Genomic DNA, 26181 nt, shown 5'->3' with positions numbered 1-26181 from the left:
CTGTGATCATTTCTCCTGTAGATACTGGCCATTAAAAGTTCCCACCTTTAGCGTGTTTTCAATGTAAGGTGTGGGGAACAAAATCCACAGTCCTTGATTTGTGCATAATGTATTCAGAAGTGTGTCTGAAGCTAATACGATCAGCCTGAGTGAAGTCAAAAGGATATTTTTCAAAGTTAGTTCAAAATATCCTTGTTTTTTCCGCATTTCTCCACAGTAGGAGATATTGACAAAAAAAGATGACTGCGTGCTGTGAAGACATTAATCTTCAGAGATATCCAATTGTTTTGTCTAACTTAGTCTGCTGAAGCCTCATGTCAGAATGAAAAGAGGAATGATTGCGGTAAGAGAAACCGGCTCCAAAGATCATAAGGGAACCTGACAGACTAAATAAAGTTGTTAACCCGTCTTTACCTGGGGACTTTTATTGCACATTGCTCTGCCTCATTTCCCGTCCTCTCATCTGTCTTTAATAAATGTTTAAGGCAACAACATGTAACTTTCTCAGGAAATATAGATGAGTGTGGAGTCTCATTCCCAGGTAGTTAAATACTGACACTGTGGGTTGACACTGGACCTGATGGAAAAGAGTACAGCACACACACCTTTGTCAGGTATCTATCTACCTATCTTTCTCACAGAAGTTACATATTGTTGCTTTATAATGCCCCAAAAACCCTCTAAAATATGTATATTGTATAATATATGTATATTAAGAAAACAAAGAAGTGAGAACAGGAGGAAAACATATAATATACCTCTTTTTATTGTACACACGGTCCAAAATTTACTTAAATTTTCTGTCAAAAATTTGGGGAAAACTTACAAAGCACCGCATTTCAAATGTCACCAGCAGCTCAATAAACATTCTACATTTAACAGCATCCTTACTTGTAATAGCCCAAATAGAAATTTCAAAAGTGACATGTTTAAATCGTAATAACACCATTAAAATGTCATTAGGAGATTATAACCAACATACATAACATAACGGCCAGGTGCAACGTAGAGAAATGTGGAATGCTTCCAGAGCTAATGATTCACTCAATAGGAATTTTTCAGTAGGTGCAAGCACAGGCAAGCATATGAAATACTTCTTAAATCATTACAGCAGCAGCATATAAACAAAACACATGCAGAGACAACAACAAGTAAAAATAAAGACATGAAGCGGATTTTTAAGGCATCTGAGTGAAAACATGCACACGGATCAAGCTTAGCAATATATTAAACCGCATCGGAAATACGGTGGTTAAAGTAGAAAATTTATAGGGAGAGGATTAATCTCTGAGGACACAGTGCTACTGTAAGTACATCAGCCCAGTCACCACAATGAAATGTTGGCAGTTAAAGTTTCCGTAAACCAAACATACTTTCAAACTTGTATTTGTTTATTACTTGATTACTTTAAGGAGACCACGGGACAATTTCCAGCTGCTTTGGGGTGACCAAAACGAGAATTTAAGCCAAAACAAGATGTTTTCCGAACCAAGTTGTTTAAACCTAGTGCCTAAACCTAACAAGATTGTTGCAAAGAGGAAAATTGAAACTTGAAACTAAAGATAGCTGCAGCACAAAGAGATGTAAAGCTTGAACTTATCTGTTGTTTTGTGGAAACCTACTTTGCCAACACTTATTCTGCCGATTGGGTTGCGTATATTTGATTGTCTTGAGAATGCACAGCTAATACAGCGTATAAAATATAGGCTCAGTTTAGGCGGCCCGTCATCGTCACATTCAAAAGGTAATAAAACGAACAAAACATCACTTTCAATACGCAAAGAAACGTTTGCAGCTAATATCAACACTGACAGAAGTAACTCATCATGCGCAAGGAAACACAGATATAAGACTGGAACAAGAGGAAAAAATAGGTCGCACTTTATTTCAGAGTACACTGATAACACGTAATGAGACGTACTTTTGGTCAAATCAGGTAGAAGAATAAAAAAACGCTATAAACCTCTAGGAAAGTTTAATAAGGGTCTCACAGGGAGGAGGTAAAGATGGTCTTTGCTTTATTTTGCAGTACAGTTTTCTTGTGATGTGTCGCTAATTAACCTCCCCTAATTTAAAAAGTCTAATGAGGCGCTAACAAGGAAGCATGTGGCTATGCACTAGTAGTAGTAACCAACAAACCCCATGGGACTGTGGGGAACACCCAGGCTAGGGGAAAAAATTGATGTTGTTTCACTTCTATTTTACTGTACAGCTTTATTAAGACCCTGTAGTAAACACGTATTAGTGTACTCTAAAATAAAATGTGACCAAAAAATACGCTAACGTTATTTTTTGGTTTAAAAGCAATTTTCAAGTCTACTGTATGACCTCTGATCTGAAACCATGCCACAGTAATGTGCTACCACAGTAGTGTACAGTAACTATAGTCGATACAAAGAAGAGACAGCAAAGATCCTTTCTGAAAACGTGATTCAAGCTGAAATACATGAGAAAATAATTTTCTCTCAAGACATCTCAAGACAGACAAAACATGACAATACTGAAGCAATCGTAATCACAGCTGAAGGCTCCAAAAACGCAATCTAATTATCCTGACGACCTGTCTCTGGTGGACCACCGTGCTAAAAATAAAACCAGGAACAACTGCAAGGCAAATCTGTAGTGCATGGCAACCGAGTTCTTCACAGTCCTTGATGCCCTGAGTACCTTTCTCTGGCTTACAAATCTTTTTTTAGGTCTCTTCATTCATGCCGTCGTCTTCCTTCAGCAGTTGGTGGTCTGCAGGTGGCCCTCGTTCAGGATGGAGGTGATGTTGCTGGTGTCATAGAAACCGTCCTCATCCTCGGAGCTTAAAGCGGACGAGCCCAGAGCTGCACGATGTGTCTGCTGCGACTTCCGCCTGAGAGAAAGCAAACAGCAGAAAATCCACAAACATTGACTCAACTCTTTTACTTTCATACACTGCAGCGTGGTGAATACAGCCATGTGTCCAGCTAGTTACTATAGACTGCCATCTAGTGTAAAGAGGACACATAGTACTGACACTGGTTACTTGACATATGCTGTTAAGTTCTGTTTTTTGTGACTTAAAATGATAAAAGATCAACAAGAATTCATGCAGTTTGGACCATAACATACTTAAGTTCAGTCTCCAGGGCTGTGACTTTGGCATGCAGCGCCTCCTGGAGCTCCTGCTGCTCCTCCAGGTCCCTGAGAACCTTCCTGCGGACTCCCTCCAAGCGCTCCACCTCCCCCTCGCTCTCGTCCACCTGTCGTTTCAAGGCCTTCACACGCAGAGACAGCTGGGGATGAAGACAGGGAGAGGCAGGGGGTTAGAGGGGAACAGAGGAGGTCACAGGTGAAGACGTGGGGGAAGGAGTAAGACGGGCAGAGGGGTTTAATGGTGAGTGGGTTTGTAGGGGAGTAGCTACATACAAAAAGGCTAAGGGAGCAGAAAGATGATAGGGAAGGGGAGGTTAGGGGGAGTTCTGGTGACCGAGTGAGGTTGGGTCAGGAGGAGCACAGATGAGATTAGTCTTTTGTAAAAGAAGCAATTAAGCTCTGCTTGAACTGTGCTAATGATTAAACAGCATGTGTGTGTCAAAGGGTATTAATCAATAACTCTTACGGCATAATTACAATTGTGTTAAACCGGTAAATTAGTACAAACGAGTCAGGAAAAAGTCAGGAACCTTCAGAAAGCTCTAGGAAAAGTAAATTTTTACCCGTCTGAAATAAAAAAATATTTTGGAAAATACATTGCAACCCTTGCACACACTTACTAATGTCTCATTTCTAAAAACAATCCATCTCTAAGGACTTGTACTGCAGCACTGAACAAGCTCTCCGTCAACCGGATAAATGTAATGTTATATTCAACAAACACACATGAGAGCGGTATCAAGGAGCAAGAGACAAACACGAACGACAATTTTGTGTGCTCGTCTCGATATTTACCTGATCCCTCTGCTCTACGTGCTGGCTTCTCTCCTGGTCTAACGTGGCGTTCAGCTCCTTTAGTTTTCTCTCCATTCGTCGCTGTGAAGCCTGGATGCTGCTCTTCTCTCTGTGTGGAGAAATAATTAAGAATTCACACGAAATACCGCGAGAAGTATCTCAAAAACTTCATATATAAATTTGTTCTTCCCAACGCTACTTTCGAGATGTTTATTTAATGGATGGTTGAATGCTGGGTCATTTATAACGCATCAGAGCGTGTTATGATGAGTGTGTTATGATACTCATAACGTGTTTGGTGAACCTATAGGGCTGTATAATCATAGTTACAAGCACTTGCGAACATTCATAAACAATAATCTTTAGTCTTAATTACACTGATGTCTATAATGCAGCATAAACATCATGATGAGGGCTGCTTTACTAAAAAGAAGCCTTTCAGTGAATTAACCATGAGTGACAGCATGTGAGAGCTGACTTTTGTTACTTTGACTCAGTGAAATACACCCCAAAGAGTAAGACTTCCATACTAAGAGAGAGACGGTTTCCTTTTTGAGCTGTCATGTGTGTTCAGTCAGACCTTTCTTCACTGCGTAGTCTCTCCTCCAACTCTTGAATTTTGTTTTCCAGCAGGCTGATTCCAGCTGTGGGCCGAGTCTGTCCCTCCATGTCGGCCATACGAGACTTCAGCTCCTTCAGCTGGGAGAAGACGGGGACAGTGAGGTGAATAAACTACTGCTGTAGCAAAAAAGCTCCTCTCACTGTGTGTTTGTTATGGTTCTGATTGAATGACCAGTACCTGTCTCTCAAGTGCGCTCTTGTCCATTTCCAGGTCATGTCTGGCTGAACGCTCCTGCATCAGCTCTGACCGAAGCTGGTCCACCTGAGAGGGGGAAGAGAGAGACGATATCAGTCAACCTGTTATCAGATAAGGTGGAGATGCTTCCTGCTTATTTGCATGTGTATTCAAATGTTTTTATGCGGCACCTGATCTCTGCTACGTGTGACGCGGTCGTTCAGGAGCTCCGCGCTGCTCCTCTCCTCGTCCAGTTCGATCTCCAGTGTCTTTATTTTATCCTGTGAACCGACAGATAAACAGATTCACATATTTCTTTTTTTAAAGCTTATCTGCCTAAACTCAAAGCTACTTGATACCCCTGACCATTTCTCACCCCTAAACTCCATTTGCTGACACTGTATCCCTAATTTAGTCCCACCCAACTTTAGATCCCCCAGTTCATGACCTTTGACCTCGAAGCCTCACCTCCAGGCCCCTGATCTCCCTGGTGCGATCAGTGTGGGTGCTCTTCTCTGTTTCCAGTTCGCTCTCTAAGTGTTTGAAACGGTTGTTGAGGAGGTCTCTCTCCAACTGGGCGCTGTCTCTCTCCTCGCTGCACACCAGCAGCTCCTTCTTCAGACGGGAAACCTGAAAAACAAGATGGAGGGCACCGTTAACGACAACCTGATATGGCTTGTAGTCTAAATTATATGCAGGACTTGAGTTATTTTAGTTTTGCAGATAGGACAGTTACTGAAGTTGCTTAATGTTAGATGCTAGTTTCCACACAGTTTCCCCCACCCCTACAAAATACAGACGAGGCTGGTGAATGTAACTCTTTATGCCGGTATTTAGTCATAAACCAAAATTTTAGACCAAATGATGGTGATAGATGAAAAGTCAGGGGATCACCAAACTCACAAGTATTCCCCGTCTGGGGAACATGAATGCCTCTACCTATGGCCAACAGATAGACCGACATTGCGCTGCTCACACGGCTAACAAGGCTAAAATACTTTTAAACTGCTTGTATAAGAAAAACAGGCTGAAAGTAAAGTCTGTATTGTAGATCTAGTATTTTCACAAAACATACTAAAACAATATCAAACTTTTAAAATCGAACTTTTTCCTTTTCTTTTCTATTTTTCACCCTATCCATCCTCACCTCCTCCTGCTGGGCCTTGAGGTTGCTCTGAGCCCTCTGCAGCTCAGCCAGCCTGTCCTTGCTGTTGCGCTGGGCTTCCTGCAGGTCCTTCCTCGAGCGCTCCCTGTAGTCGTCCAGCTGTGTTTGCAGGGCGGCCACCGACTGACGGGAATCTCCCATCATCAACTCCATCTGACAGAAAGAGAGACACGGTGGTGAATGACTGAATATCTCTACATATGTCAGGACATTATTCCAACCTCAAGCTCCCACACCTCTTTGTTAATCTTCTCCAGGGCTCTGTCCAGCAGCCTCTTCTGCTCCTCCAGGTCACTCTTGCCCCTCCTCAGCACCTCCCTCTCCAGGTCTCTCTCCTCCAGCCGCCGGGTCAGCTCGTCCCTCTCTTTAGTCAGGCGGGTGGCTCCTCTCTTTGCCTCCTCCAGCTGAGACTTCAGGGAGCGGTTCTCGTCCTCCAGAGCCTCCACCGCCTCCTCAGCCTCCGAGCTCCGATGCGTGCTGGAATGAAGCCTTGTCTGGAGAAAGACAAAAAAACCCCCAATATTTACCACGCTGCAAAAGAGTTTGTATTTTTCCAGTATTTTCACTCTGTATTGTTATATGTTTGGCAAGTAAAATAGGGGGAGTGGTACATAATAAAAGGCTTCAAAAGACAGTTAAACTGCATACAAACTTCAGGCCTAAATCTAACTCTGTATCCTCAACATATGTTGATTTGTCTTGGCTTTACGCCTACACTGATTTGTGTATGCCTGCGCTCGTCACATGATCATTTCACATCAAAGTTAACAAGATTATAGCACTTAAAACAGCTGTAACACATCGCGGCTCCAACACACAGTGAGCACAATGCACATCTTATGCAAATTCCTCTTGGAGGGATTATTTTCTGAGCTTAAATGTTTGAGTTTTTCCTTGGATCTAATTTACCTCACATCTCTCGGGTTGAAAATAGAGTCTGTGTGGGAGGCCGTTTCTTTTGTTCTCGTACAGTATGTCTGTTTAGATTATTTTGCATGCATGTATGTGTGTGTCTGTACAGCTGCAAGTCTTTTTTGTGTGCATTACCATGCGGGCCAGCCTCTCTCTGAGGCGAGCGTTTGCTTCCTGCAGCTCAAGGTTGGTGCCGTCCACAACAGTCTTTCCTGAAGACTGTGGAGAGGAGAGGATGAAAAGACGAAACATGCAGAATTAATGACTGTTATACCAGATTTTAAATACCTGAACTTTACTTTAAAACAATGAAATTCATCTAAATGAATGCTCTAATCCCCTAAAGTAGACATATTCAGGTTCATCATTTCGTTTTGGGTTACTACTAGAATATGTTTACATGTTCACTAGTTTTCTCATACTGCTCCTGTCTCTTTAAGCCCCCCCCCTTCCGAATACCAACTCTCCTCTGATTGGTCAGCTCATACATGCCTGAGCCAGCACCACTTACAACAACAGAGCAGCTGTGCTAAATCAATTTTTACGTGTCAAACTAGCCGTGAAGCATAAATTATGCTAATGTTTGACACGGTGGCGTAGTGTGATGTCACAAAGTCACAAAATTAAAGGCAGGACTGCTGACGAGGCGTTTCAGGAGCAGTGTTTTCTGTGTTCTGGTGCGAACTTTCAAGACCTTTTACACACACACAAACATATATAAAACACTGAAGGAAAGGGAAAAAATGAAAAAGCATAATAGTCTTAAAATCCTTTTCAAATGTGCTTTTGGTGATTGTTCTATTTTCTAAAAACTGTCACTTCTTTCTCTAGAGTCACCTCCTTCGCCTTCTCCAGCTCAGCCTTGTCTTTCTGCCACTGCTCCTTCAGCCTGCTGATCTCAGACAGAAGCTCGGCCTCTTTCTCTCCGCTCGCTTTCTTCAGGGCTTGAAGTGCCTCCCTCTTCTCGTCTAACTCGCCCTTTTGTTTGTCCAGATCGGTGCGAGCGCGCCTCAGATCATCATGGCAACGCTGAAGCTCCTAGGGATAAGCAATCAAAGATGAATAATGCGTGTGTGGTGAGGAGGAATGTGGCTGGGTGCAGAACAATGTGTTTGTATGACGTTGTGTGCATTTGTGCGGGAAAAATGAATCAACCCAACCGTTCTGACGGATTAGAAAATAAAGATACTGTAAGACAGAAGAGGTGAGCTCCTGTGTTTCACCCACACAGCGAGCATAATCTCTGCTCCTCCTCGTGACTGACATGTGAATTACCTCTGCTGAAGAATGGTCATCGTCAGACTCAGGCATTTGTTTCTTCATGACGAGCAGTGAATCCTGAAGATCCTTCAGCTTGCCTTCGAATTCTTCATTCTCCAAACGGGATTTACGCAACCTGCAGAAAGAAAGTAAATGCTAAAGAACACACAGTGGTAACAGAGGTTTGATAAACTACACACAACACACTGCACACACGTGCACACACACCGAAGATAGCAGCGACAAACGACAAACAAAGCACAAGAGAGTAAAACTACTGCGCTACACCACTTACATTTAGATGCATAATTTATTTCTTCAAAATCAGTTGTGTTTATTGGCAATTAAAGGACAAGATCACCCAAAAATGAAAATTCAGTCATAATCTTTTCATCCCCATGCTGATGGAAAGTCAGGTGAAGTTTCATAGTCCAGCAACCATTTTTGGAGCTTTCATTTTTGGGTGACCTTATCCTTTAAATCAGGAAATGATTTTCAAAACAATCAAACGATGATTGATCAATATAACTATTAAGACAGAATCAAGATTTCTCATTGCTGACTCGCTCGAAGGATTGACATGATTGGGTTTATAATCAGCGGATTGCTGTTAGTGAAAGGTTCATCGATCTGATGATCAAAACAGTCGTCATCAGATACAAAATCCACTCTGACATTTGAGCTTCTCAAGTGAATTTCAAAGAAAATACCTCAAGTTCAGATTTTCTGATTTGAAAATGGACTAAAAACTACTCAAACCAAACACAGTGAGACTAATTTTCTCTCTCACATTCGGCCGCTGAAGTGCTTCCCGCTCCTGCCAAATGGAAAGTCAAGTGAAAGAGTGCATGCATTAAAAATAACTCAGGAGAAATGAGCCAGAATCTTCAGTATATCCACGTAGTCTGTGGTTTAACAGATTGTCATTAAGTCTTCGAAAGTCTTTGCCTGACTGTAAAAATATCAAATACGATGTGGTGCGTTCGATGCTTGTCTGAGGCTGCAGTGTGTTACAACTGCCAGCTTAAGACAATAAAGAGCAGCTGAAAATATGTGCCTGTTTCCAGTGACACACTCGTCTTTCTGCTGATGTGTTTGTCTTTTTATGGATCCAAAGTGATGCTACGGCTCCATAATCAGTTTAGTTCAGCATGAGAGCTGAGAAATATACGCGTCTATCTGAGGTTTTAAGAACAAACACGGATTTACCACCATATTCATGGTCTTTGAATGTTACTTCATGCTTATACAGTACAGTCCTGTTTGATTTCTTTGAACTTAGACACTGGAAGTTTTTCTGCTTTTACGCTGACTGAACAGGGTCACAAATGTCTCTGTTGTTGATATTTGTTACGGTCACCTGCCATCACTTCATACGTGTTAAAATAAGGCACATAATTACATAAACATTCGACTTATAGACACTAACTCCTGCGTGGTGTTGTGCAGCTCCTGTGCGGTGGCGTCCAGCTCCGTCTTCCACTGCTCTCCCTGATCTCTGCAGCTCTCCAGCTCTTCCTCCAGGGTCAGGATGGAGGCGTTCACCCTCTCCCTCTCCTCCTCTATCTGGTCCTGGGACTGAAAGGTGGCCACACACAAACGCACACAGAAAAATTATATAACAAGTTGAGGAAGTGGGTGTATGACACAGAGCCTCACACACCCAAATCTAACACACTCTCTTTTAGTTCTTCATGTTCAGCACAAGGGAACAGAAGAACAGAGATCCTTTCGTGTTATGCCTTCATCAGCGTGTCTTCAACGTCGGTAAAAAAAAAAAAAAACTTCTACATAAAAAATAACGCCAGAAAATATCAGACGAGATGGAGCTACTTTAATCCTCCTCACGCCAAATAAATCACCGCATCAAAAAGCAGCTGCCAACCTGTCTGCTTATTTCCTGCTCTCGGGCTGCATGTTACTTTTTTTCCTGACACTGCTGTTACAGTTTCCAAATTTCAAAATGCATAATGATCTATTCCTGCATCTACGTATATGCCTCAAATTTCCTCTACACCACAGCTTACAAAAATAGTCCACTGGCGGAAACAGAAGCTCTAAGATAAAAACTCAGCTGGAAAACTTTTGCACTGCAATCACACGAAGCAAAATTCTCTTTTCTAACTCTGCTCACTAGGCTCAGCCTGACCGTATGATACCCTGACTGAGTGTTTGAACACTGACACATAATGACAGCACAAAACCTGAATGTATAATTGGGGCGGATGCAGCATCAAAGCACAATTTAATATCGCCTTAATAACGCATGCAGGACACACAAAGTACCTGACAGGAATAACCTGACTGTTCTCCTGCTTCACCTGTATAAAGAGATACTCTGAAAAGAAAAAATGTATTGAATGTTTTTGTCTAAATCTGTCTGTGATCAAGGGATAACATTGAGATCGCTGCATTGCAGGTTTTGTTGTAACTGTCAAAGAGGTTGTAAATCCTTCCTGGTTTATTTGTTCTGTAATCTGCTGGCTCTTCACTTTAAAAAAACCAAACAAACACTGAGTTGGTTTAATTGAAAACATTTAAAATTAATCTGCTGCCTTAAGAATGTGGTGAACTGAAGTTCAGTTGAATAATTAGTTTGAAGTCTTCTCTGAGCTTTTGTGAAACCGAGTAATCTGAATTTGAGAAACCATGTTCAGTAGCCTTAAAGGAAAATTTGACCTAAAAATGAAAATTCAGTCAGTATCTACTCACCCTCATGCTGATGGGGAGTCGGGGGAGGTTTCGTACTCCACAAAACATTCCTGGAGCTTCACAGCAAAACAGAGTTGCAGCTTTCTCCTGAACAACTGCAACTCTGTTTTGCTGTGAAGCTCCAGGAATGTTTTGTGGACTACAAAATTTCCCTTGACTTTCAGTCGGCATGAGGGTGAGTAGATAATGACTGAATTTACATTTCTGTGTGTACTTATCCTTTAAAGACACACAGCAAGTTTCCGGCATAGTGTTGTCTTCAAACTAACAAAAAGAAGGGTCTCAGGTCTCAGTGCATGCTGGGAAGTCTGCTTATATGCTGATCATGTTTCTTCACACTCTCATCATAATGAGTTCTGAAGTGATCTGAAAACAAAAACTAGAAACTTAAAGTTTAATCAACTTAAAATAAATAAAACGTGTGTTTGAGTTGAGTTAATGAGAAAAGATGAGTTGATTTCACTAAATTCCTGTATGGTTTTTATTGACCTGCTTGTTCTTTTTCAGTTTACTGACTTACTCGTGTTGGCTCAGAGTTAAACCAACATATTCCAGTTTTACTGGACCAGTTACTTCCACTGAGATTAAAATATCTCTTTCAGGGCTCATCTGGTCAAAAACACACTCATCCTCCATCAAAGCAACTGCACAGGTCATTCGTAAGAACTCACATCAAACAAACCTGTGGATTTTATAGTGTTGCATTTTTTTCACTTTAACTAATCAATATTCTTGCAGTGTAACATTAGTCGACATCGGAAGAGGCAGTTTTCAAAGTCTCTTGGATCTTCTTTGTTTCAGCTGCACAGTTTCTGTTTGCTTTTATCTTTGTCTTCAGTGTTTTTTAATCATATCTGCTAATGAGTTGAGCCTGCACTCTCAACGAATCCAAAAAAGCCAGTTTTTTAGTTATATTTTTAAAATGCACTAAAGTTTAAACCTGATGAGCTCTCAGTAAAATCCAGTTCTAACATAAGAGCTTCAACACAGTCTAGTTTTTTGTGACTGCAAGAGATCGTGCTCCACCTGTGTGACCTGCTCCATGGTTTGCCTCAGGTTCTCCATGTCCTGGCTGTACTGATCCCTCAGGGCCTCCATCTCCCTGTCATGGCACTCCACTTCCTCCTTTAGCGCCCCCTTCAAGGCCGTCAGCTCCCGCTCCCGCTGGTGGAGAATCTCCTCCTGGCGCTGACGGAGCATGGCAGCCTCGGCCAGGTCAGCTTGCAGACTCATCACATCCTGCAGAAAGAGAGGAGACAGAGAGAGTTAAGAGTAAGTGTGCAAGTGTGTAAATGTCTGCGTGTGTGTGTGTGTGTGTGTGTGTGTGTGTGTGTGTGTGTGTGTAAGCACCGTCTGCAGTGAGTCTGAGTGAGGTGAGTTTTCTGAAACCCTCCTCAGCTCCTCCTGAAGCTCAGCCAGCTGATCTTCATGCAGGCGCAGACGAGACTCCGACAGCTCTCTGGACATACGCTCTTCTGCCAGTCTGCGCACACACACACGTACGCGCGCGCACACACACACACACACACACACACACACACACACACACACAGACACAGAAACACACACATTATTAATACTGCAACACCAGACTCATTAACAGGCTCATCAGTCAAGCAAAAGTGAAATGATCCTTTGACAAAAAAAAGCCACAGGAGCTGTTAAATGCACGCGTGATGCATGCAAAACACACACGCGCACGCACACACACACACACACACACACACACACACACACACACACACACGCACACACACACACACACACAGACAAACACACGTCCTTACTCATCATGGGCCTGCTGCAGGTCTTTCTTGTAGCGGTTGAGTTGCTCACGAAGCTCCTCGAGGTTCCCCTTCTTGAAGACCCCATCAGGTCCTCCCCTCTGTTCAAAACACGAACACATACACATTGAACATGTATACACACATCGCTCACACACATTGAGAGTGTGTGAACGAGACAGAGGGTGCGACAGAGAGATGGAGGACAAAAACAGAACTCAAAGTCGTAGAGAGGACTGGAAACTTGTCGATCTTGCAAATACATAATGCACTCTGTATCATCGGAAACTTTAAAAGAAAGAAAAACCCCGCCTTTGGATTCCTTGCCCTAGTTTCTGACACTCAAAAAATCTTTGGGAGGAAGAGGCCCTGCCAGTGCACTCAGACATCGTCAAACAGACAACCCCCCCCGAACTTAACAACTCTTTCTGACAGGCTGCAGGCGAGCAGAGTCGGAGCAACGTCGCCCACACCGCTCCGCCGTTCGTCAAGCCTCCCTCTTGCTGAAAAGGAAGAACGGTACAAGAGCAGCCTCTGCCCATGAAACCTCTCTTATCCTCCTACATACTCATTACAGGGATGCACACACAGAGACAGAAGAGAGAGACAAAGCGAGGATCACGGACGGTTGTGCTCCTCGGGGGACCTCGCAGTGCCGTTACTTATCAGTGATGGATTATGAAGATGTATTTTGCACAGATTTGTTTCATTTTCTTCTGGTTCCCTGCAGGACAGTTTGTAGATAATCTCGTCCTGGGACATTTCAGCTTCTCACTGATAATTAACAGAAGATAACATAACAGAGAATATCTACAAGCACTTTAAAGTGGATTGCATCAGCTTTATCCTTGTGTGTATTAAGCATCCACTGTAACAGAGACCCTTCTGCCCTGCTGAACGCATTAGTAGTCTGCATAAATACTAGAAGATGGTGTGATTACATAATGCAAAGGAGATTCAGTGAAAACCTGATCTAAAATAATGGCTTGTTTGCTCTTGACAGCCTCTAGTGCAGTGGTTCCAAACATTGGGGTCAGGACCCGCCCAAGGGATCACTAGATAAATCTGAGATGCTTAAAAGAATAGTGAAGCAGAAAATAAAGGTATATTTTGAAGGCTTTCATCTTAACTTTGCTTTTTTTCTCATGAAGTGATGAATAATTTTACTGCACCAGGGCCCTTAAAAGTAGAAACTTGCAAAGTGAGAGGAGAAGCTGGTTTCCTACAGTGTTTTTCGCCATTCTGTATTCTGATTTCAAACTTTTTCTATCAATGATATCCTCAATGTAACCTCACATAGAAACCTAACACTCCCCCGGATAATATCACGGCCAGATAAGTTAAATTATGGCCATAAATTGGAGCCATCTTGACTTTGTCTCTGACAAATCGTGTTTTGTCCATCAGTTTGGCATGGAATACTACAATACCCATGAGCCTCAGCTGCTGTATCTAGTGTGTAAAATCAGTAAGCATTAAGGTTAGCGGCACCTTTAATGCAATTTTAAGCCTGACGATTGGTTGTTTCCTGCCAAAGAGCACCTTGGGAGTTGTAGTTAAGGAGAGCTCAGTGATTACTTTTGAACTTTTGGGATTAAAAAGTGGATTTATCTTCACTCCCGTTTATCAACCTGACTGCAGCAGGGATCTGCGGAGGTGACCTCAACTGTCGGGTGTTTATGTTCTGTGATGTTGATTACTGACTGAAGCTGGAGGGGAAATGTACTTTAATTCATGAATGTAACCTTACAGAGAGGAGAGGGGAAAAAGGAGAGAGAGAACCGGCGTCTCTGGTGAATGCTGAGTTAAATGATTGACCTGAATTCAAACACACAGACACACACACACCCTCTTTGCGTGATGTCGCTTGCGAGCTAGTAATGTAAATAAACGCAAATTATCCCACGGTCGAGTCTTATTCATGCTGTGTTTAATCTCGTTCGCCGACTTCCCTATCGTGGTGACAGGCCACCAAATGACACTACTTGTGGATTTCTCTGTGTTTGAACATTCTTGGAAACATTTTGGATTATTTAAGCAAACAAAGGTCTAGTGGTTTTCGACATGTTTATGCAGAATTCTTACATATTATATCTTTAACATAGGTTTAAGCTTGATGATGATGCTGGGAGTCGTAGTTAATTTACCCCCCCAGTTAAACTTTAAAATGTTTAACCAAAGAACCAGATATTTTCTAAAACAACTTTTGATCCTTTGTTATTATAATTGAATTTGAGATTCATGCTGATTCCAACTGTGAGTCAGATTATAGTGTTTACAGGAAAACTGAATGAGTCTTTTATTTATGGAACCAAAAAAGCTCCTCCTACTTTGCAAATCTATTCAAATAAAACTGAGAGGGAATTGTGGCTCCCAGGCTGACATGATCATAACCTGTAAACATGTGAGACCTGATTGAAGACACACACAAACATCACTATCTGGGACTAACGTAACCCAACACACCAGCATCCGATCCCCAATTAACCAGGAGAACGGGCAGGGTGTCGGAGCGTTAACTCCATCACTCTCCCACTGACACACATTAACTGGTAACACTGCATTAAACCAGTCAAAACACATCACAAGCACTTAGAGACAGCCTCAGACATTAGTGGTGCAGAGGGAATGTGAACCCTGCTTTACAGTACACTCTTGAGTCCAAAAGCCTCGAAATGCAAATGACTCTCTCTGAAATCAAAGACTAAGCATGTATTAGTAGATTAGTCCGGACATTTGTTGCATCACAGACGCCCCAAAACAGTTTTTGGAGGAGCCTTTTATAACACACACTCATCTGATCCTGCTCTGATCTTATGTTTTGGCTTCATACAGACAAAAGCCAATGTTTTGGTTTAGAGGCAGAGCTGGAAAATAAATAGCCTCGAGCTAAAAACACTGTAAACCCCTTCATCCTGCAGTTAGATGTCGGCTGTGGATATTTCAGTCGCTGTTACTATCGCTTCTGAAGAGCCTGAGATGACTGCTCGAAAGAGAAATCCGCCACTAAATCTACCAAAGTGCTCAGCATGGTTACCGTCATGAAAAACATGGTGGTTTTCTACAACCAAACCCCTCCGAGAAAGATCTGTCCCATCCTGCGCGCCAACCCCCAGCTGGTGCAGGGTTCCAGTCCGACTCAATTATTGATGGCTCTCAATGACTGCGTCCTCAGCACACACTGAGCCCTCAACAGCTTTCCTCTGCAGGTGCATCGTTGCCAAGAGACAAGACGGCCAAATGATTCGCAGGCAGCCATGGTCACAAGTACATAACAAGGGATCATACATAATCAAGTGCATGTAATATAAGAGGCTGAGCACACAAAGGAATAACTCCTGAATGCAGATTTATGCAAAAGGATGCAAATTTAAAGGACGTTGTGTGCTTGTGCTCATAAAAACCACGGCAATCTATTTTAATAAGGTGTCACAGGGGCACAAAGGAGCAAAGACGGCACCAAAATTGACAGAGGAGCACTCAGCATGCTGCTTAATTTTCGCATTTTTTGGCCTGCCAAAAGAGGATCCTTGGAGACAAAGTGAATGAAATAGGAAACTTCATATTCTGTGAAAAGAGGACCTGCTGCCAACCATCTGTTAGCTCCATCACAAGAACTGCTCTGCCGAGAGGAAGACGCTCACCCCAGACACGACTACTTTCAAACTATTTGTTTGATCAACGTGCTGAAACTGCACACCACAAAAGCTAATTGGATTACGTGCTGTTATTCATGTCATGTCATGTCTTTGTGTTATATAGTGTATGTAGACAATCGTTTCGACAAGACAAGCAAACTTATTATGAAGTAAGTATTTTTGAAGCAGACACTGCTACGACTAGTTTCACCACAATCATAATAATAATAATAATAATTTCTCTGAAGATCTGGTTTATTTTCCGTATTCGGGTGTTTTTTACCATCTTATTGAAATACAATATAACAGAGGCAGCCACGATAGCCAGCTGCTAGCCAGCTGCTAGCTTGTCTATCAGTGTAAAAACAAATTACTTTACATTTTGTGAATTATGCTTATTCACCTTCTTACCAGCAGTTGATGAGAAGATCAATACCGCTCTCATGTCTGTAAATTTAATATGAAACTACGGCCAGTTGGTTAGCGTAGCTTAGCACAAGACTGCTAAGAGGTGCTAGTCAGCACAGTTTTAATAACTTTGATCAGAGTCAAGCTAGCTGTTTCCAGTCCTTATGCTAAACTAAGCTAACAGGTCACTGGCTGTAACTCAAATATTCATCTGATAAATTGCCTCCAGTGATGTCACCCATTGGCTATGTTGCATTGTGGGTAATGTAGGCACCAGGTTTTGAAAAGGAAGAAGAATGCGTGGAATAAAAAGGGTGATATCTCGATTTCTGCTGTATCGATTTTGATCATTTGTTCTTAAACTGAGTCCAACAGTGTTATAAAGCTGCATGATAGACCAGTGGACTGCTTTTCAAAACCTGTTGCCTACATTTGTGCATTTGTTGTACTCCCCAAGACCTGTAAACACAATTTAATGCGTAAAAGTGGTGGCATTATCCTTTAAAGACACAATCTTAAAAGCGATGAAAAGGAGACTCCTATTATCACATTGATACTGTTTTCTGGTTCTGTTTAGGAGTCATTTGTATTAGTAACACACAATATACATTTTTGATGATGTAAAATGATGTAAAAATATGTCATAATTGTTGTATGTAGTCAAGAAAGCGACTGCCTTTAATGTTTTGTCGTACCTTGAGACTGCTCGTTGTGTCGTAGACGAGGTTGACCTTTCTTTTGAGGGATCCTTCACTCTCACTGGTGCTGATCAGGAAACAGTGGACAGAGGATCAGAAAGGAAAAACACATGCACACATACACAGTAACATCATTATATCAGTTTATTTACCCGTCTTTAAGGATGTTGAAAATAGCTTGTTTAACTTGAGCATCCTCCCCATCGATGACCCCGGTGCTTTGACTCCTCGGCAGTGTCTCCTATAAATAGAGAGAAAACAAAGTGAGACACAAACAAAGAGACAATTAAATACCTGCAAATAACTTCACAATCGCTGCTACTCACAGGCTTTTTTGCCACAGCTGGACTGGTGTCCTTGGTAACAAACTTCCCTGGTGACTTAAAGCTCGGCTTGGGGGCCTCGAGCGCTGTCACCTTGGAAACTGATGCAGGGCTCCTTCCCAGGCTGCCGCTCGCTGGGGCAGATGACGTCAACAGATTGGAGGAGGTAGACAGAGGCATAGCGTAGGGATTTAGAGTCGGAGAGCTGGGAGAGGGAAGGGAAACCTCAGGCTGAACATCTTTTCTGGCATCAAGACTTCTGGACCTCCTGCGCTCTTCGAACCTGAGGCGCTGCCTCGCTCCGGAGCGGCCCCTCGACTGCGGAGCGCTGCCCGGCGTGCCGCTGTTGAACTTACTGATGAGCTTGTTGATGGGAGCCAGGGAGTTGGTGTCGATTGCTGGGATGGGCTCGCCATCGGTTGACGCTGGTGGAGGTTTTGACTCTGAAGGGGTGTCTTTACTGTGAGTTTTCCCACTGTATCTCCCCAAAGAGCTGGTGAAACCAGAGCCAGGTGGCTTGGCCCCTCGTGGTCCCACACCGTTTACTTTGACAGGTTTCAGCCCCGCTTCATTATACTCCTCATTCCTACTCCAGTCTTTGTTTTTCTCTGCTTTGCTGGCTTTGAGTTGGGGTTCAGCCTTTGGCCTCTCTGCCTTTCTTTCTCCACCCTCCTCCTCTCCCTGTGTTCCAGCTTGACCGTCCCCCGGAGGTCTTTTCAGCGGGCTCCCAAAAATCTCCCCATCCTCATCCTCTGCTGCAGAAACAGGAGAGTGTGCTGTACTTACAGCAGCGCTGTAGGGGTTTGTGATTTCTCCTGGTTCGTTATTAAGTTTTGGGAGGCTGTTGCAAGGTGAAGGTGGCCCTGAGCTGGGGGTGGGAGTGTTTAGCTGGACTCCGTAAGAGTCACCTTTCTCGCCATCTTTCAGGACCACATACGGCTGCCCAGAGATCCCCTGAACCCGCACTGCCACCCCGTACTTATTGGTCGGAGGAGTTGCACTGTTGTTTGCTTTGGTTTTGTCAGGATAACCTCCGCCAGTGTCATGGAGGTCCTTGATGAAGCGGATCTGAACGCCGTAATCCACAAGAGGCTTCCGGTCATTGGAGAGAGTGCTCATGTTGACTTCCTGGTTTCTGTGCAAGCTGTCTGGGTGGACAGGGAGGGGAAAGAGCAGAAATGCAAATTCAGGTGAGTTGGAACAAGCTTGTAAAAGCAACGAGATCACTGAACATGAAAGTTGAGGTGCTCAGACTCTTATTTTTATCGATTTCACAGTAGAGATTTGCAGAGGAATAAATTCTTAAACCATTTGTTTTACTATTCCCTCAGATGCCTCCTTTTAACCTGCATGTGTCGCTCCTCCTTCCTACAGTTTCAGGCTTTTGTGTAAATTTCCCACTTCTTCCCAGGGGAAGTTACTCTGACTCAGCTCATGTATCAGATTACTGGAGCAGACATCTTCTCCGGCTGCTCTACAGGTTGAATTCCTTCTCGACAAGAATGAATTGTATTCATGTCATGTCAGATATGCCACCGGGGGCACTAAGAACCCCTTTGTTCAAGATGAGGCCTACTTTCTCCTGAGGGTCGGAGTGTGAGTGGGTGTGTTTGAGGCACACAAACACACCAATGTCATCAAAGTGCATTATTAAACCTTATTTTTGAATCATTCACTGAGTTTTTGGTGTGTTGTATGTTTTCAAAACAGCTTGAAAACAGAGAGAGAGAAAAAAAATCTTTATGTCTATTTAACTTATTTAACTGCGAAAACAGAAGAACAAGGACTTACTGTACAGTGTGTGTTTGACTTGACAGGAGTGGATCGGCTATATTTGCACTACGAGAGGCCACAGGAGCAAAAGAAACTGATACTGTTGTGTTTGTGTGTTTTACTGGCAAACACTGAAACAGCTTGTTTAACATTGTGTTAAGGGGGAAATCCGCTGATTCTACACATGAACACACCTCACACACACACGATATTCTGGGTCTTTCTCTTTATTCCTGTATCAAAAGGTGTACCACAGGGTTCAACACTAGGACCACTGCTGTTTTCGATATATGTAAATAATCTCTGTGATAATTTATCAAAAGCTGCTTTCTATTTTGTTTTTTTTAATTTATTTATGGGTTTATTTGACAGGGACAGTGCAAAGCCTCTTAGCTGTACCAGAGTTAGCTATAAGCTAATTTATATATAGACCCTGCTGGGCAGGAGACAGAAACCATGTCTCTGTTAAAAAAATAAACATTACAGTATAAATAAACAGTTACAATACAATACACAATAACTATACAACAGTATCAGCAACCTCAACAGACTAACATTTTACACTGGACGGACTAGTGCACCTAACTTCTTCATTTAGGTGCACCAATACATCATTTAGGTGCATGATTGTAAAGAGGAATAAAACTGCAAATACATGTTTTTCTTCATGTTTTTCTAAATAACAAGACATTTTTAAAAATAAACTGCTAAATTTCCAGTGCTAAGGCGGGACAGATGAAAATGTTTAGTTGCACTTGAGTGATTTTAGGGTGCATGTGTGTCCAAAGCAGTCGCACCCTGGAGTCCTGATTAGGTTTCTGTTTTTAGAAACAAATCCTGACTCTCCCTCAGGCAAGGAAACACTTAATTCTGACCAGTTTTTATATCATTATTGGATTAAGGTGGTCTGCTCTATGGCCTGCACTGTCACCATATTATACAGATGTTGATCCCCACAGTAAGCTTTAAATATTCTGCCCCTTGTTCCTGGAAAAATGTACAGAAGGAACTGACATTGTCAGAGTTGATGAGTTGTTTTTCCCCTGATCTTGTATTCACTTGATACCGTGTTCACTCATTTGTAGTGTGCTGACAGCTGCATGTGTATGCTTGTTTTGTGTTTACAGTTGTAACAATATGTATGCTGCCCTCTTGCTCAGGTCACTCTTGAATTAGAGATTTCAATCTCAATGAGGCTTTTAGCCTAAATAAAAAGGTATTTATATATAAAGGTCACTTTACTTGTCATGAGGAGAAGTACTCAGTTTATGGTAAAAAGAAAGAAAGACGTGAACATTTAACAGAAAAACGAGGGTCAGAAGAGAATGATGCTATTTGTTGAATGATTGGAAATGTAGGATTGATCTACCTATATATACCGATATATTCTTTATGTGAGAGAAAACCACCCAATCCTCACATTTGAGAAGCCTGAACCAGTTACCTTTGTCTTTTTTTGCTTGAAAAATGACTGAATCGATTCATCAACTATCAAAATATTTTCAGATTAATTCTCAATTTAAACAACTCAGTCGGCTGCGATATTAGCAGTATAACCTCAGCACGTCCACCTTATGTGCTCTGAAAATGAGCCTGGTGATGAACACTATGAGAAGGTGAATACTCCTCCTATTGTCCCGGCTCTGTGGAGCATTAAACATAGGGGGCTATGTCAGGAATGGGCCTCCCCTCTCTCTCTCTCTTTCTTTCTGCCTCTGCCAGAGTCTCCCCAGTCACCAGACTTCAGAGTAGAGTCACTCAGGCGTAGACTGTTTACTTTGAGCTGTGCGGGAACACACACACACCGGCTCGAGTGTATGCACAAACACAGACGTACGCACAAACTAGCCTTTTTCCCCCCATCTGGTAGCAGGTAGTCCATCTTATAAGCATCACCAAGCATTGTGTCTCTATAAGTGGCAGGAAAGTATTAAGTAAGGAATCCTGTTAATCACATGACAGCGTTTTTCTTGTATTTAAGCGCTGTTTAAGCTGCTTTACAAAGCTCACCACCGTCCTTCAACCCCGGTCTGTTGCAGTCCGCACCTACAGATGTGTCTCCCACAGGAATTAAAATGTAACCGATTCTGACTGGCCGCTGGTTGTAGTGTAACACGAAGGACCTCGGGCTGGCACCAAGGTTAGATTGGTGAATCAAAGTCGGCCTTTGTCTTTCCTAAAAAACATTCTTAGGATTCCAGACGTTCCCTTTACACACGGCATTGCGCGTGGTTTGCATTTGTATTAATAAGGACAGATTAAGAGGAAACCGAGAAGTAGGGCAACTGTAAAGCCTGCACATGCGGAAAACTGTCCACACAGGCAGTAAATAAAAAAAAAAGTGAGGAGACTAATTAAAAGACGACAAACCGGAGACTAAAAATACAAAGCCAAATTAATTCCCAGCGTAACAACAACAGGCAGACCGTGTTGCACACTGGACATCAAACGAACGATCTGATCCAAAAAAAAAAGCGGGCTTCTCTTTTCAAAACACGATGATGTGACGGTCTGTTTTAAAGGTTATCAAGGTGCTGTAGATCACCGGTCACACACAAAGCTCCCAGGTGTAAATAAGCTCCTTGGATAAATTTCAACAAAGGCTCAGCTGTTGTTGTACACGTTCAGCACTGCTTGGTGACAACTGGTTCATCTCCTGTCTCTTGTCACAAGGAATGGCTGTGTCAACAGAGACAGGAATGTCACCAAACGGGCCGATCTGCCACCACTCTTCCCTTTCTCCTCACCCAGCAGGCACTGCTCCTTTTTCCTCTGTTTCGTACCACACATCTAGTCTTCAACCTTCTGCCACAGTTTCTGTTGACCTTGGGAATCTGAACAAGAAGATGAGCTACTTTCATACTTGGGCTGGGTGATTTGGTTGAAAGTAATGTCACCTGAAAAGATCCACTGATTAATATGTTAAGCATGAATAGACTCCTGACGACTGATGTAATTGTTTAATTGTCTTTCGCTGGTTTTAGCCTCGAAAAAAGAGGATTTTTCCTGTGTTTCTCTGTTTTATATCCATGTTGATTGATTATCTTTGGGGTTCTGGATAACCATATTACATTGTTCTGTCTTTTTACATGTCTTTTATGTGTTGTTTATGAATTTTAGAGGCCTACCTAGGGACAGGCATTTCATTATTATTAGGAGTTACAATGAGCCTTAAAGGAATGACAGCAGAAGGGTCTTTTAGGTTAAAGTCTTTGTTACAGGTTTACAAAATATTCTGTCCTGACTGACATGAAACTTGATATGCATATCAATATTTTAGTAGCACTAATATTGCAGAACTCAATACAAAAGGTAAGCAAAGTATACCTTTAAGTGGTGTATCGCTGCAGCGGTAATTAATCAGACTCACTAAGAAACTAATTACTTGCGACCTTCATGAACATGTTTCTGAAATCAATTTATAAATCATAATTTGTCACATATATATGCACAATCATATGATGTAATCAAACTGATGTTAAATGCAATTAATTGTTTGACTAGTATGCATTACACCAGGTGTAACTTTTCACATGTGCAAAAAAAAAAGCCTTGTTGAACAAAGTTTGTTAGTTTTAAAGCATAAGTTATCTGCAAAATGTCTCCATCCCCCAGCAGCAGAGAGAGTCTAGACTGCCTGACTCAATGATCCTTTATCTGACTGAGGTTCGTACGAGTTAGAATCTATAACACCGAACTTGGTTCTGAAAGCAAAAGAATCAGAAGAGTCAGTCCGCTAGACACATAAATATGAAATGAACCTGGTCCATCCCAGAAAAACATCAACAAATCACCTCCTGTTTTTGAGTTTTTACATTTAATTTGCTTGGGAATAATAATTAATTTACACAATTTTGAATGAACACATCCGCATATGATTCCCTAAACAAACTAAATAAACAAACTCTCTTCGTTTTCACAACTGAACAAACTGAATAAACAAAATGACCTTAACCTGTTAACAACTAGCCTCTATTTGGTGTCTCTGCTCGATAATTAACAGAGCGTATCTCTGCAACTACAAGGTCTATTTGAATAATCGAGGTATCATAATGAAGGGAACGCTTGAAATATTTGCTCAGATGTGCAAGTGTAAGTAAATATGTCACTGGGTCCGAGTAAATTAAGTTGGCACACAGCATCAATGAAATTCCAAGTCTCTAGCAAACCATAGCAAAACATCTGAACATTACCTCTGACAACTTTTAGGCTAATGCCTATGTTACCATAGGCAACTGGGCTCTGCTCGGGCTTAACAGGTTAAAGAGCAACACAATATCATACTGTTTAACTTTGTTTATATGTGGCGGACCCTGCCACCTCTCTAGCTTCAAACCGTGTTCTGGTGAAGTTTTTTCCTCCGCCAACAGCTTGTTTATTCAGTTATCGGAAAAAATAAATATTTCTGAGTTTGTGTTATCACCTCATTAATATTGTAAATATAAAAAAAATCTGAGTTTGAATTTCTTCTCCAAAAAACTGCAAAATAGCACATTTTCGACCACACTCAAACTGCTGTTGATATTATTCTAGTTATTTCAGGCTGTTGTTGTGGGTGCAGGGTCTCTTGTGTAAAACAGCAACACCATGGTAACACTAGTCCTCTCATTAAAAGTACATGTTTACCTAAACACCTCAGAGTGAGCTCCAAGTTTGGCCCGGGGCGCACATTTGAGGTCAGGACTATTTCTGGAGCAATTTATCTGGAAGGTAACTGAGAAAAGAGCAGCACAGATGCAAACTGCTGGCTGCACAAAGCCCGGGCTGTGTTTCCTTGCGAGCTTCACTCATAAATTAAATAAAACCGCTTTCAAATTCATCTCAACATGTCAGATAAAGAGGCAGCACACCGCAGAGTGCCCCCCCCCCCCCCCCCCCCCCGTGCACCTGCCTGGCTCCTGGATTAATTGCGTCACACCCACCTATCCGGTCAGCCAGTATCGGTGCGCGCGCGTCGAAACCACCACCGGCTTGTTTACTCGAGCCTGCGGGACCACGAGCTGAGCACACCTGCCTCCCGCATCCTATTTGAAGCCTTTACTTTACTATAATAACCCTCTCATATCCTCTTTACGCAGCGCCGTCAGATCCAATTATAGGCAGCAGCGGACACTGAGCTGTGAGCGAACAACAAAAGGCTCCCTCCTCCTCTCCTCTCCTCTCCTCTCTCCTCTCCTCTCTTGATGAGCTTGTTCTCGGTCATTATCGTGAGTAGGAAAGAGCCGAGCATGAGCAAATCTAACCCCCAAAAGCCACAGGTGTCCATCCCTGCGTATCCAAACGGTGTAAAAACGCGCCCGCTCAGCACTACGGGGGCTCACAGTATGGCTCTCAGCACTTTCCACACACAAGTACATGATCAGCTGTGGAGACACTTCTTCTACCGCACCTGTGAGGATGAATCCAGGAGTGTTGCTCCCTCCTCGGTCAGCTCCGTCCCGTGCCTGCAGCAGCAGCAGCAGCAGCAGCAGCGGCAGCAGCTCTGTACAGTGTTGGTGGGATGAGGAAGATGTAACTCACTGAACTGAGGACATCGGGAAATTTCTCACTCCCCCTTCCGCGACCAGCGCAACCTGTTGCCAGCACATCGGATAGTCGTCCTCGTCCCGCCTCAGGAGCGACTCCATTGGCGGAGAGGCTCTCCGAGGGGCGGGGCCTGCTGCGGGCTCAGTTTCATCCGCGAGCACACGAGAGAATAATACAAGGGTGTATGTGCGTGTGTGTGACCCATTTCCACAGAGCTGTGATGGGAAGTACAGCACAGGGATATTTTTGTGTTTCACTTCTTGATTGTTTTATTTGTGACGTTGTATTTTGTTGTTTGTTTGTTTTGTATCCCCAAAACTACACAGTCCTTTAATATTCAAAACTACTGACTTTCACTTACCTTTTAAATTTTTTAACTTTTTGTCAATAAATCATCTGAACTCATCTTCATTGAGAGGAAACTCAAAGTTTGAAGTCTTGAGTAACAATCATATCCGATACAAACAGAAATGCTGATCACTGCTCAGGTAAAATGAATAAACTACCTAAATCTATCATTTGTAACCATAAAACTTAGCAGGCCTATAAGTGACCTGACTGAAAAAAACTTGATAGACATCATATTATTTATGCTTAAATCATTTACACTGACTTAGCTTTTAATTATTATTATTATTTTGCTTCTTTTAAAGGATAATGTCAGTGTAAAGTCCTTATTTTCACCCTTTTTAAGCAGAAATCATCACTGTAGCTGCTACAATAAAAGCGTTAGTGCACACTGTCTGAAGTGGATGCACAAGCTCGACCGCACGTCATGTGTAAATATCGGCTTTTCAAATTAATTTCAATCAATCTGTATTAAACCATTTTGTTTCTGTTGTTTTTTTAATGTTTTCAAACAAGTCACCATCTACTTCAGCTGTTTAGGAGAAAGCTGCAACACTGTTTTGCTGTGAAGCTACAGAGATGTTTTGTGGACTATGAAACTTCACCTGACTTTCCATCAGCATGGAGCAGAAAATGACAAGTGACCTTATCCTTTAAATATGCTGTAGAGCAGCCGATTCTGATTTTATCTTTCTCTGAAAGGTCACTAACACTATTAAGAAATCACCATAGATCCAATGTTTAATCCACTAATTAAAGCTTCACAAAATAACTTTTCACAATAAACTGAGAAGAAAACCTTAAAGCAAATCACTTGTGATGGTTTAACGAGATAACCTCAGAAAAAGTTAATAATCTGTACTGTGACTGTACCTCTGGGCGTTATGACAAATAAAATTACATTTTTAACTTTTTCATTG

The 26181-nt window shown here is 42.3% G+C and overlaps 1 protein-coding gene across 2 annotated transcripts; it reads right to left on the bottom strand.

The window, feature by feature from the left end:
- Positions 1–748: 748 nt before the first annotated feature.
- On the bottom strand, positions 749–24884 carry cgnb (cingulin b). 2 transcript variants are annotated; one of them, XM_073483044.1, is made up of 20 exons: positions 24777–24884; positions 17618–18758; positions 17444–17532; positions 17289–17358; positions 12551–12648; positions 12114–12246; positions 11790–12002; positions 9481–9629; positions 8067–8187; positions 7629–7829; positions 6927–7010; positions 6116–6373; positions 5862–6032; positions 5183–5344; positions 4906–4995; positions 4718–4801; positions 4499–4617; positions 3919–4027; positions 3100–3263; positions 749–2860 (listed from the first exon to the last, which is right to left on the bottom strand). In XM_073483044.1, exons 2-20 carry the CDS (start codon positions 18731–18733, stop codon positions 2725–2727), a joined length of 3567 nt encoding a protein of 1188 aa, XP_073339145.1. In that variant the 5' UTR covers positions 18734–18758; positions 24777–24884; the 3' UTR covers positions 749–2724. The 2 variants fall into 2 exon arrangements, with proteins under 2 accessions (XP_073339145.1, XP_073339146.1); XM_073483045.1 differs by having other exon boundaries at positions 17618–18762; positions 24777–24873.
- Positions 24885–26181: the final 1297 nt, after the last annotated feature.

The sequence above is a fragment of the Pagrus major genome, chromosome 16, assembly GCF_040436345.1.
Source record: "Pagrus major chromosome 16, Pma_NU_1.0".
In the NCBI taxonomy this organism is placed as follows: domain Eukaryota; kingdom Metazoa; phylum Chordata; class Actinopteri; order Spariformes; family Sparidae; genus Pagrus; species Pagrus major.
The sequence above is the reverse complement of the archived record's forward strand: the minus strand, read 5'-3'. Positions and strand labels throughout refer to the sequence as shown.

What these genes read in the sequence shown, in the direction of transcription:
- cgnb (XM_073483044.1), bottom strand. Translation starts at nt 18,733, where the DNA reads ATGAGCACTCTCTCCAATGACCGGAAGCCTCTTGTGGATTACGGCGTT. An exon ending in TTCAACATCCTTAAAGACGG is followed by an intron (nt 17,359 to 17,443) that starts GTAAATAAACTG and finishes TTTCCTGATCAG; the next exon opens with CACCAGTGAGAGTGAAGGAT. An exon ending in GAGAGAGGCTGGCCCGCATG is followed by an intron (nt 6,374 to 6,926) that starts GTAATGCACACA and finishes GTCTTTCTCCAG; the next exon opens with ACAAGGCTTCATTCCAGCAC.